Here is a 13,403-nt window from a genome sequence, read left to right as displayed (position 1 = left end):
CCCTTTAGAATGTCTTTTTCAAAAAATAGTAATATTCATACTCTTTGGAGTGAGTTTGATAACTAGTGGTTCCATGCAAGTCACTTAATAAGAACTTTAAAATATCTTAGCAGATCATCAAAAGCTATCTCTTTTATACAGTAAACTCTCTCTCTATATATATATAAGCCAAGATAGATAATGATTTCTGAGACATACTCCCTCTCTCTATATATATATAAGCCAAGATAGATAATGATTTCTGAGACATATAGAATTTTCTATGAAGGCATAGAAGATAATGAAGCTCATAATGAGCTTTTATTTAATTTAAACAATAATTTGACAAGCTTTTTTTTTGGTATTGTAAGTTAAAGAACTTGTCAAAATCAAATAGAAGAGAAATATAAATATTTTAGATAGTAAAAAGCATTAGGGTTTTAACCTAAGTTTAAAATATAGTCTCTTTTGGGGACCAGTTGGAGGGCTGGGGGGGGCCTTATATATGATTTATTACTATTTCTCCAAAGAAATGGTACTTTATAAAACAAAAATATTCTCAAGCCATAATTTTTATTAATTTTAATTATGCATTTAATAAATAATTTTTAGTTATACACATACATTTTACTTGTACATTTTAATTGTTTAAAACATTACATTTGATTCAGTTCTGTACAGTTTTTTTTCTTGATCTATGAAATAGTGTAAATATTTTTATAGTGTAAAAAAAGACTACGGACATTCTGGAGTTATATAAGAGATCATTTACTCGTTTATTTATTCTTTCATCATATACATATCTGTAATTTCCTCCCAGTGAGAAAAAGAAACCTGGTATAAACCTTACCAATTAACGTATCAAAAGCAATTACTCAGCTGTTTAAGAAGCAATTACTGTATATACCAAATAGATTAATGTACGTGATTGGTTGCTGAAGTTAAATATGTTTATAACTGCTACATCATGAAATTAGAAAGTTGCTACATTATCTGGCTTGCTTCTTACCTTGTGTTGGCGAGAGTTAGAATAAGAACTTTTTTTTAAATAAAGTCTGCTTAGTACTGAAAGAGTAGGATTCAAAATTCTAATTTCTTGGTCCAACTTGATTTTGTATTTTAACAAGTTCTCTTGTTGATTCTTAAGCATACTCACTTTTGTAAACCACAACAGTGAAGATGCACTTATTTAATGTTTTTATTGTAATGTAAGTAGACGCGTTTATATAAAATGCTGTCATCAATTAATCTCAGACTGTTGAACATCAGAATCTACCTGTTGAAAGGTTAAACATCTGAGTACCTCATTCTTTAGCAGAGATAATGTCTGTGAATACGGGAAAGAACCATAACCTGCATTGCATCGGGGTTGATGTCATTTTTACTTTGAAAAACACAGGATTACCTAGTTGCTCAGGTAAAGTTAAAAGCTGTGGATAATTTCAGCATAAGACACTTCAGAGTGGCCTGCTAAAGCCTGAAGTAAGAAATGTCTCCATGATGTAAGGAGGAAGAACTGTAAGGAAGGATAGGCTTAAGCAGTGAGGCATATAAACATGGAAGGTTAAACAATTCTTGATTACATAGAAAACTTTCATAGTTTATCCTTTTTTATTTTTATTTTTTTGCTTTCTTGGTCACACCCGGCGATGCACAGGGGTCACTCCTGGCTCATGGAGTCAGAAATCACCCCTGGCAGTGCTCAGGGGACCATATGGGATGCTGGGATTCGAACCCGGGTCGGCCGCATGCAAGACAAAAGCCCTACCCGCTGTGCTATCACTACAGCCCCCATAGTTTATCTTTTAAACTACAGTTCTTTTGTGAATTTATTACACTTCTTTTTAACCCACTTACAACTTCTGTAGAGGACCCAATGGGAATGCTTTCTAAGGCAAAGGTATAGATTGTGAATAGATTGTAAGCTAAGTTTCTACTAGAAACAGTGAGTTGGAGTCGATTCGACAATTACAGACTTGAAAGGGCCAAAGGAAGTTCAGCAGGAAGTGTAATAAAGGCAGAGGGGTGGGCCTTTGGGATCTTCTCTCATCCTAGTCAGATATAGCTTTAGAGATTCTTTCTTTACATTAAGTCTTGTGATTTGCTGTTCCTGGTATACTCAGATTGACTATAGCATACACATCATGGTTCATATTAGTTACCATGCAAATTGTCAAAATAATTACCATATTTCTCATGTGACTTTCCAAGCAATGTAATTTAAGAAACACTTTTTCTTCCAGTGACAAATGTTGCGAGGCATTTGGTAGAAGACAGGGATATCTAGAAAAAGATTGTATTTATTTCCCTTTTAGTGCTATAATTCAGTTAGAAGAGATAACCCGAAATGCACTCCTTCTATAGTTGTCACCACTCCACCCTCACAAAGAAGAAGAGAGTAATCGAGAGTTCCAGGGAATGAGTTTCTTTTCCCAGGTCGCACCTTATGATAACCTGATGGGTAGAAATATAGATAAAAAAAAAAAATACAGAGACTGACTTGTGGAAGCCAGCAAATATAGCAGGTTGGAAAGAGCAATTTTGCATGATTTAAAAGTTCCAGGCTGGCAATTCTGGTGGACTGGGAAGGCTGATGAACTCCACAGTAGAGTTGAGAACTAAAGGTTGGGGAATTGACTTTGGTGAGGAATAATATGAAGAAGGAGCGGTATGAGGAAGGTCAGTTCCTCTCCAACAGGAATCTTGAGCTGTTTATTGAAATATCGGTATTTCAATACTGCATTTCAATATTTCAAATACAGTGTTTCAATATTTCAAAAAAAATGAAATATTTGCTAGGAAAGGTCTGGAAACAGAACCTATGACAAAACAAATTTTAAGTTGCTTCATGACAGATATGGAAGCAAGGCTGTTATGCAAGACTCAAGAGAGTTTTCTGAAAAGTGAAAGCAATGTGTGAAGTGGCTGGCTTGAAAAAGGCAATGTATGGGGCCAGAGAGATAGTACACTAGGACTGGCACTTCCCTTGCACACAGCAGAACTGGGTTCCACCCTCTCATCTCATATAGTTCTCGAGCCAGTCTGAAGTCATTTCTGAGTATGCCAGGAGTATCCCCTGAGCATCACCAGTGTGATCCTCCCCTCACAAATAGAGAGAGAGAGAGAGAGAGAGAGAGAGAGAGAGAGAGAGAGAGAGAGAGAGAGAGAGAGAGAGAGAGAGAGAGAGAGAGAGAGAGAGAGAGAGAGAGAGAAGCAGTCTAGTTTTAAAGAGGAAATGGAAGAAAGTTCATGTGTGTGGAGCAGAGAGCAGAGGTGACCAGGGACATGCATGTTTAGAGGGGAACCCAACACCAAGAGCTCTGGCATCCATGGGAAGCATCACACTAGATCATAAGAGCAGGCATGGAGTAGCATGATTCGATTTTCACTTTCACAGGGAAGATTGACTGTTGTTTGAATTACAAGGGATTATATATGTGGGGGGTGGGGTGGGGGAGAGGAATGGAAATTCTTGTTAGGCTGATTCAAAGCAACAGGAAAGAAAAGCAATTTACACTAGGGGGAGCCAGTGGGAATGAAGAAAATTGGTTGAATTTGAAAACTGGAAATAAAATTAAGGACCCATCAACTGTTAGGTGAGTGAGTGTAATAAATATTCACAATTTTCTTAAATGCCATTGTTTTCTTCCGGATTTTGTTAACCCAGACTGAAAACTGAATGGCAAATATATCTCATAGCTAAGTTAAAATGTGTTTTAAAAGATAATTTTGTATTAAAAGGTAAAAGGAAAACCTCAAGTGTAAAGGTAGCAGAGCACCATAAATAGATCCCATAAATAATAAAGTTGTAAAATGTAATTTTAAAGACAAAGTTTAATACAGCCATCCAAGGACTCTGCTCGCTAAGGGACTGTGGCCAGTTCATAATATATCCTGTATAAATCATATCTAGAGTGAATTTTACTTACAGGACATTAGCATGCAAGACATACATTTTTTTCTAAATATAAATATTATATTCTATATAGGTTATTTTTAAGACTTATATATTATCCCTTTGTTAAGAGAATAACTTTATAGAGGAAGAATACTAAATATTTTATGACTTGTCCAAAGTCACATCATTTATAATTGTGTCTCATTCTACTAAATTTGATTCAGGGATATACAATAGTAGCAATCATATCTCAAGCTGTAGTTTTATCTTATTTGAATATTGTGGAGCAAGACTTACCTGCTACATAAATCAATGATAAAGACCTTAAAGTGTCATAAATTGAAGATGGGACAATGAAGGGAATTAAACAATCAAGAGAGAAGACACGTGTGATATTAACATTTGTGACAAGGCAAAATTGAGGAAGAAATATTTGCTGAAAAACACAAAGAGAGTTTTAAGAGAACAGGAAAGAAAATGCTCTAAAATGTCTCCAAAGGAAGTGAGCAACTGGGGAGAAAATTTAGTCTGAAGGAGATGACACAGATCAGTTGGGACTTAAAGGGCCACATATAATAGTCCCGACTTAGCTGAATTATTTGAGTTTAGATAGGTGCTTTTGGGGAGCAGTTACCAGTTTTTCCTGTAAAGATCCAATCGAAAGATCTTGTTGCCTAGGGATGATGGTAAACCCCTGTAGTCTGACCTGAAGTCTTCCAAACTCTTTTTAACAATAGAAAAAATTTCTAGTGTAGTTTTCAAAATTTTTTTCAGAGGTTATAAATTATTTGTTGTAGAAACTGGAAGTGATGATTAGTAGGGAGGAAAAGGAGGATAGAGGTGTTCAGTTGCTAATTCACCAGCTAGCAGTGGAAATAAATCACACAGATAAATTTAAATCTGGCTGAAGCACTGCAGTTGGAAACTTGGATGCAACAGCAGTGGCAAGAATATGGAGATGGCAATATATCTGCTTGTAGACTTTTAAAATTTTAGAATTTGGAGGAAACAATTATACATTTTAAATGTAATTATGAAATACTTATATTTAACATTTTATAAAATATATTTTTACATTTTATTTTTAATAAAAATTTAAAAATAAGCAGTGTTTATCTTTTCTATCACTTTGCAGATGACAGAGAAAAGATGAAGCGACTTCATGTAAAAGCTCACGTATTTAAGGGCGACAAACCACTCCTCAGCTTAAAAACAAAACGCTGTTAGTTATATGTAACCTATAACTAAGCCTATAAATAAATCATGACCTTAGTTTTCTCTTCGTCCATAATCTGGTCTCAAACTCTGTTTGTAATCTCATGTACACTTTTACCTCCTGTTTTCTGGATGGAAAGAGATGAACTGTTCTGGCCAAATATCAAGGAATAGAGGTTCTAAATGTCAATTCTGAGATAGCAAAAGTGGAGTTAGGAAAACAATTAATGAAATGAGTCTGAGGGCAAAAATACTCTAGCCTATTATATGAGAAGTGTAGACATGCTCTTAAAGGGTCAGGCATATGTAATAATCGGTGCTATGCTCATCACAGCTGGATGACACGAAAATGGAAACTTACGGTGATCCAGTAGATTTACACTCTTAAGTGAAAGATTTGGTGAAATAAGTTAAACTCTTCAGATATTTCCCTGTTTTAGGATTTCAAGCAGAGAATGTTTGAAAGGTAATTGTGACTTTGTTACCTTTGCTGTGCTTCTCTGTCTGAATCATGTCTATGGTAATATTTAATCGGGCAGTTTAGAGAGTTCTTGCTTAATTATATCAAAGTTGTTTCATTGGCTAGTTGGGTATAAATATATGTTAGAGTGTTGAATAAAGGAGCCAGACACTCTAATATGTTTGTGTATGTATTATATAAAGTACATGGACAATTACAAGAAAAATCAGAATTTGATTTATCTCATTTTTAATTTATTCTTTTAAGGTCTGACAGCAGCAGCTGCAGCAGCTGCGGCTGCTACCAATGCAGCTATTGCCGAAGCAATGAAGGTGAAAAAAATCAAATTAGAAGCTATGAGCAACTATCACGCCAGTAATAACCAACATGGAGCAGATTCTGAAAATGGGGACATGAATTCAAGTGTCGGTAAGTTTTATGTGCGCTGAAACTTACTGTGATCATTTTGTTAGCTAATTGCTTCCCTTTACATATTATTGACTGCCCAAATCAAGAAATTTGTGATCTTAGTTTGGAAAACTATGTATTATTGTTTCTCTGACAACATGCATTTTTAATAAATAAGAAGCATCATTTCATTTTTTTCTATAGAATTGACTTTAGGTTTTCAGCTTCTAACTTATTTAAGACTTTTGATAATGTAAGTATATTTTAATAATCAGAATTATGAAATGTTTGTTATAGGTAACATGATAGAAGAATATTTACACACCAAATCTCACACTTTTTACATTCTTACCATTAGTCATCTAGAAATTCGCATGAGCCTCAAAGCATAAACTTAATGCTTTCATGTGCTGCCAAGTCTATGAATTATCTTAATTCTTTTGTTTAACTGCATATTCATTATATTTTTTCTCATTTAAAATATGATCTTGATTTGTATTTATTTTTTTCTTTCCAAAAGTATAGAAATTAAAAGTAATAGTTACTGTTTAAACAAAAAGGAACAATTTTCTTTTCATAGCATTCAATTGAATAATTTGTTTTGTTAAACATAAATTCAAATGGAGTATAACTTTTCTCATTGATGATGTCTTTAGCCTCAATGTGTTAGAAAAATATAACCTTTTATAGTTTGCCACTAAAATGTATTACTTCGTTTTAAAAATTATACTCAATTATAACTCAACAAGAGAAAGTTTGGTATTGCATGATATGTGCAAGATACTGTAATCCGACATATGTTCATGAATGACATAATAATTCAGGGTAGTTCAATTAAACTTTCTTTTCTATGTAAGATTTTGATAGTTTTTTTCTTTTTTAAATAATTAGCAGAACTCCATTTTCCTCTAGTTTATTGGGATATAGTTATAAGTATATGAAGGAATACAATGGATTTATGAATAATCGTGTTTAAAGGGTTCCTGGAAATCAAACCTCTTCATGAACATTTAGGTAGAAAATTACTTGAAATATATGCACAAAACAGAGAATTCCTCTTCGGTAAAAGAGCAACTTCAGTGTAAAAAGGGCAATAATAGAATTTTCCTGCATATATACACAGGGAAGTAGAAAATAATGGCAGAAAAGAGATTTGATTTGTGAGTTATTTGCAAAGTTGTGGCAATTCTTAGAAGGGTGAAATGTCAAGGAACAGATAACAAACTAACAGGACTTTTCTCATTTGAGGAGATATGTAGACTAAATCTTCGGTCATGAGTTACACAAACTGATTTAGACTTCTAAAAGTTACAGTGTTAAAATGAAATAACTATCATTCTATTTTTTAAAAAATGACGGTATTTAACAAGAGAAGTCTTTTATGTTGACCTATAGAACAAAGTTAAGTTAAATACATGTAAAAACAAGCATTCAGTTACTATAAAATATAATTTTTATCCCCAAACTATCTAGATGGTTTTCATCTTTTTAAATAGTTGACTTCCAGGTTTGATTATACTTGATAGTTGTTTTCAGAAGAAAGGAACTTTCTGTAGTGATTGAATTTACTTATTTTTGTTTGGTAGATGAGACTCTGAGTCACTAGGTTTTCAGTTTAAATGACAGCATATTTAAATATGTATCAGTCCCAAATTGCTGAGCAATCAAAACAGAGTTGGCTATCCAAAACAATCTACTTAAGATAAGTAGAACCTGGCTCATCATTTAGCACCTATAAACATTGAATATTTTATATTATAGAGTATATTTTGCTACTGACCATCTGATAGCTTACCTTAACTGTTTGAGTAGGTCAGCTCTCTAATGACTTAAAAAAGAAGCTGCATATTTTTGCATTTGTTGGAAGAAGACTTCCATTAGTTGGTTTTTGTGGACATCAACTGAATGAGAAATAACTTGATTTGAATTTTCCAAAGATGATCTTAATATTGTGAACTTGTGGTAACATTGGTGACATTGCTTAAGTCATAAATATCCTTCCTGTTTTCAGTATCTTCCTTCAGCTGATTTGAATAAAAGATTATTGACATTTTCATCCTATTCTCACAAGCTGTTTTCCTCTTAAGTACTTGATTTATTATCCTTTCTGAGTGTTCCCCCTGCCCACTTCTTTATCTAGGGATCAAGGAGAGAGTTTGGGGAAAGGCAGAGGTGGGGTGAAAAGTATACAGGGCAAAGGATGGGGTTAGGCTGGCATAGATCAAAGAAGTCGCTGGATCTAGAAATACTTTACATGTCCCTCTTGGCCCTTGCCTTCTTCTACAGTCTGAGGACAGTGTCTGTGTCTTGGTAAGTGTTCAAAAATTACATGTTCGGTAACTTTGGAAAGTTATATAAACTTTCTGAGCTAGCATTCCACATCTGGAAAAAGGCATAAATAATAGTATGTACAAGAGGGGAGTTTAAGGAGCTCACATTTGCCCGGTGTTTATCGCTCTATTTATTGCAATGTCTGCTTATCACATTGTTTGCTTCTCTGTCAGCTTTGTGGTTCAAGTATTGTTTTTGTTATGATTACTTCTTCAAATTAGAACTCCTAAAAATGACCTTCTTCCTCTTTTTCTTTTTCTTTTTTAAAAAAAAAAAATATCACCAACTGCTTTATCCTCTGTTTTCCTGTTTTCTTGACTAGGTATTATTTGTTAAGCTGCAGGCCTCTGAGGAAATTTGGGCGCAGCTACTGCATCATCTGGATTTTGTTTCAAATTTTATTTTAGCTCTTTCTAGGAACATGGCAAGAAAAAAAAAAAAAAAAGAATTCCCAGTGCTCCGGGGCATGCAGTTTGTGGGCTGGGTGACTAAGAAAGCAGACAGTTATCACAGACTGTCCAGGGTGTTAGTTAGCCTGGACTGCTTAAAGCAGTGATATGGAAGCTTGTGAATTCCAGGAGGAATCCCAAGAATCTCAAAGGTCTTTATTCTCCAATATAAACTTGCTGCTCTCATGAATCTATCAGTTGACTCTTTGAAGCATTGAAACTCCTTAGAGAGGTGCTACTTAAATGATGTATGATTGCTACTCATCCCTACCCAAATTCAGTGACATTTTTAAAAGCCATTCTTTCTTTCTCTTGTGTTTTTTACTGCTCTTGTGTTCATCTGACTTAGAAACTCTGTTATAAGTTTTGGTGATTTTTTTTTTCTTACAGGAAAACTGCTTTTTCCTGCCTTGGTTATAAAATAATCCTTCTTGTCCCAGAAAATAGATTTTAGTTTTCCTTTTTTGGTTTGGTTTGATGAGGGGAAGGGATATTTTCGTTCTAGATCACCCCTTTCCTGTTTTTTTTTTAACATGGATTATGAAAATTAGCTAGAAGTGTTTCGGAAACTGCGGGGCTGACAGATAATTATTTCATTTCCCAATTTCCAAAGGTAACCTTGAGTTCACATCTTTCCACCACAACGATCACTTTAGGAAGAGCTAAGGACTTCCGGATAGATCCAAACGAGGCATCAGCAAGCTGAGTAAAATATATGGCCGTGTCGCCATTCTCCCTCATCCACAATCAATTGGATTCTTTTAGTTTAATATTTACTTGCTAAGATGAGATGCTAGTCTGCATGGTGATAAACAGTCTGCTCCTGGCATCTGAAGGTGACCTGTCAGTTCATATGGACAAATCTCCTGCTTACTGAAATGTACAAAATAAATCATTAAAGCAGGCAGGTGCTCATTCCCAGATTTAAATCACCATAGATTTATGATTTGAATTAATGCTTCATTTGGCCATAGAAATAGATGCTGAGACAAATGATATGCACTGGTTGGGTTTTCCATACTGTAGCCATCCTGATATTGATTACTGAGATGTCTTTGCAATCTCTTGTTTATATCAAGTACTATCTTGTGACAGGTTGGCTGATATGAGCTACATTGCAGATAAGAAGAAAAAATGTCCTGGATTCTTTTTAGTGGCAAAACTATCCACAACATACAGGCAGATAAATTGCCTTTTCTTTGCACTTTTTTTTGCTTTAAGGACTGATCTACATAACTAGCCTAAAACATGCTTCTTGGAAGTGGAGACTGGGATGTTGGAAAAGCAGAATTTTAAATTTGTGGACCCAAGGTCAATTCCATGGTGTCTATAGCTATTTTATCTTCATATTTTATTATTTTTGGCATCACAAACTTTTTTAGAATGCTAAATTAGCCACAATAGATTTCATCTAAATACAGGAAACTTAATTTTCCTTCTAGTTTTAAATGCTATATAAATATTGACATAGTGAGCATCTCTTAATAGTTTCTATGTTATTTAAATACTTGCTAAATCTAATGTCTTACTCCCCTTAACTAATGACAACAAAGGAAACAAGTCTTTAAAGATAAATACATTAAATATTATTCCCAAGTGCCAGACTTTGTGGACTATAATTTATCCAGAGGCAGGAAAAGACTGCATTTTTACTTCTCTTAACATTTTATTTAAGGAAAACACTATGTACACAGTTTAAAGAATACTCAGAGGATTTAAGAGGGACCTTTGCCACTAGCTAATATCTGACTCACAGAACTGGTAAACAGCTATCAACAATAGTAGATTGCTTGCTTAGTAGGAAATGAGTTCATATCTATTCAAAATGTGATCTCAAAACAGATGTCCCAAGAAATTCTCATTGTCTAAACTATAATCATAACCCCCAACTGCTGTTATTTCTTTAAGGAAGTGAAGTAATCTTCAGATTCTAGTATTTCTCTTTTTTTGAACACGATGTGGCATGAGCAAGAGCAGGTTTATACTGTGATCCACAAACCTAACTAAATCGAACTTATCTGGCATGCATGATTCATTTCAGTTACTCAAACTTTACAGTAGTTACCATGATGTGAGGGGTTTCAAAAGGAAAGCAAAATCTGGAATTTGAGATGAGAAAGTGTTGTATTTTCATAGTCTATCTTACTCACTTCCTTTTTATTTGACCAATGGAACAAAACTAATGAAAAAATAAATATAGACGAGAAAAAAGGCGATATAATGGTCTTTCCCAGCTGATCATCCCCTTTATCAATTTTTTAACCACCCTGGCCAAAATGGAATAGCTACACCTACTGGCCTTTCCTTTCTTCCAACTCACATGGATCTGGGTGGAAACATTAATTTTATGATTTCAGAAAACTGTCTTGGAGTCCTTGAGAAATCAAATAAAAGGAAACTGAGAACACAGGCCACCAAGCAGAGCTCTGTAGTTGCACATTGGATTCTCTGCCTTGGCAATGTTAATGAACCTCAAATCCTTCCTATAATTAGATGAGGGAATTGCTTATATTTTCAAACAGATGATGCTGCTATAATGAAACGATTGACAGGGAATTTAAGAGTGTCTACAGTAGTCATTTGGTTTCTGTTATAAAAAAAAAAAGTTTAAAAAGAAGATTGGCTTTAGACATAGGTCCTGAGAGAGGTAGTAATTTACATAGCATGCTATGACAGGTGTCTTTGTATAGTAAGGAAATAAAATGGAAGACTCGAGAAATGATGGGCAGGTATAGCAATTTTGGGGGGAGGGGGTGTCCTATGCTTATTCTGCTAAGGTTCTTTAAAAGGGGCCGAGACTCAAGAGATGGATCCGGATTGAGTGCACAGCTGTAACTGCTGATGAGCTAATTGCTCCTTATCTCTCAGCCCCATTCATCTTCATTTTTTACCAATTACTGAGAATTATCTGTGTTCTCAGTTGGATATGAGAGTTAATCCTTTTTGGTTAAGCTGGCAGTACTGTGAGCAGATTCCAAATCGGAGGGTGAAAAAGCCAAAGCAAGCTTGCTCTAAAAATGTCTCCAGTTCAATTACAGTATCACTGATTCATAAGAAATTTGCCATTGTCTAACCGATTAAATGTGGAAAGTTTTTTTTTAAACTTTCTTAATATTTTGCTGCCTCACAATGATTTTTAAGATCCTTCTTCCTGTCCGATGAGTAAAATTTAACAATACTAACAGCCAGGATCTTGTAAACATGGCAACACACAAGACTACCTTAAAAGGTCAGAAAGATTCTGACACATGAGATGAGAAGTATTTTAGAACTGATAGCTGTCAATTTATATATAAACACTTTTAATTGATGCTTTTGCTCTCTGTGGCTTTACATATGGTGAGGGAAGTATGTCTAAACATAAACCTTTACACAAATGTCATTGTAGTGGAATCTTAATGGAAGCACCAAATAAGCAATCCTTAAAGTTGTAGCAACTGTCATGGTTTGTGTTTCCGTGTGGTGGTGAATAAGCCATATGGTTAGCATCATTCCCTGTGCAAAGATGTCTTCATATCTTGATATTTTACATAAACTTTCTTACCTCAACATGAAGAAAAAGGATGTAATTCAATTCAATGCATTTGTAAATACTGAATAAATACAGCACTCATTCTTCATTAAATGTTTCAAGCAAACTACTCTCCTCTTAAAATATTAAAAACCAATCTCACACAGTACTGTCATAAATAATTTTCTAATATATTAACATCTTATTGTAAGACCAAGATAAGTCCTTTTACAATAGATCTATGAGCTGGGATAGGGAGCAGAGAGCAAACTTTTAAAAGTATTTTGTTCTTATTCATTAGATAGCTAACAGATGAACAGATAAGCCTGGACTTCTCAATTTTCTTCTTTATCAAATGATGCCCAATATTGACTTGACTTCTTTTTTTAATTTTTGAAGCCTCAGTAGAAAATGGAATACAAGATAGTGTTATTTATAGTGATATATAAAATAAAGTTCAAAATTGAAACAACTTTAAAACTTCAAAATAAGACTTCAACAAGTATATTAAAATATACCATCTTACATATACAACTAATTATATGTGGTGAATAAATGTAGAAAGTACTTGTTTTAAGTATAGGATAAAAATAACATAACCAATTTTTTTTTTTTTTTTTTTTTTGCTTTTTGGGTCATGCCCAGCGATGCACAGGAGTTACTCCTGGCTCTGCACTCAGGAATTACCCCTGGGCAGTGCTCAGGGGACCATATGGGATGCTGGGAATCGAACACGGGTCGGCCTCGTGCAAGGCAAACGCCCTACCCGCTGTGCTATTGCTCCAGCCCCAACATAACCAATTTTATAATCTTGCATAGTTTATTTATTGCATTAAAGTTTGAAGGTAACTGATCAAGAGTTAAAATAATTATATTTGTGGAAGAATTAGGGATTTTCTTTTAAAAGTTAATATCTATTAGTGGATTTTTCATACCAGTAACTCTTGTGTTAATCTCTAGTAATTTTTTAAGCATTTTTTCATATTCTAGAGAGTGAAATACCTCACTTTATTATATTTCATACCATAATTTTAAACCCCATTGGTTATAAAATAAAATATAAAAATATGGCTAGAGTGGTAGAACAGCTGATAGGGCACTTGCCTTGCATGCAGTTGACCTGAGTTCATTCCTGGAACTACATATGGTTCC

At 34.3% G+C, this 13,403-nt stretch overlaps 1 protein-coding gene across 3 annotated transcripts in view; it reads left to right on the top strand.

Moving 5' to 3' along the window:
* The window catches only part of DACH1 (dachshund family transcription factor 1), a 423,983-nt gene that overhangs the window by 225,483 nt on the left and 185,097 nt on the right, over positions 1-13,403 (top strand). For all 3 annotated transcript variants that reach the window (XM_055122554.1, XM_055122548.1, XM_004604002.2), the window contains exon 3: positions 5,820-5,981. In XM_055122554.1, coding sequence (XP_054978529.1) covers positions 5,820-5,981 — 162 coding nt within the window. The remainder of the gene's footprint in view (positions 1-5,819; positions 5,982-13,403) is intronic.

Source organism: Sorex araneus, chromosome 1, assembly GCF_027595985.1.
Source record: "Sorex araneus isolate mSorAra2 chromosome 1, mSorAra2.pri, whole genome shotgun sequence".
NCBI classification, from domain to species: domain Eukaryota; kingdom Metazoa; phylum Chordata; class Mammalia; order Eulipotyphla; family Soricidae; genus Sorex; species Sorex araneus.
Note: the sequence above shows the minus strand (reverse complement) of the source record. Positions and strands in the feature narration are given on the sequence as shown.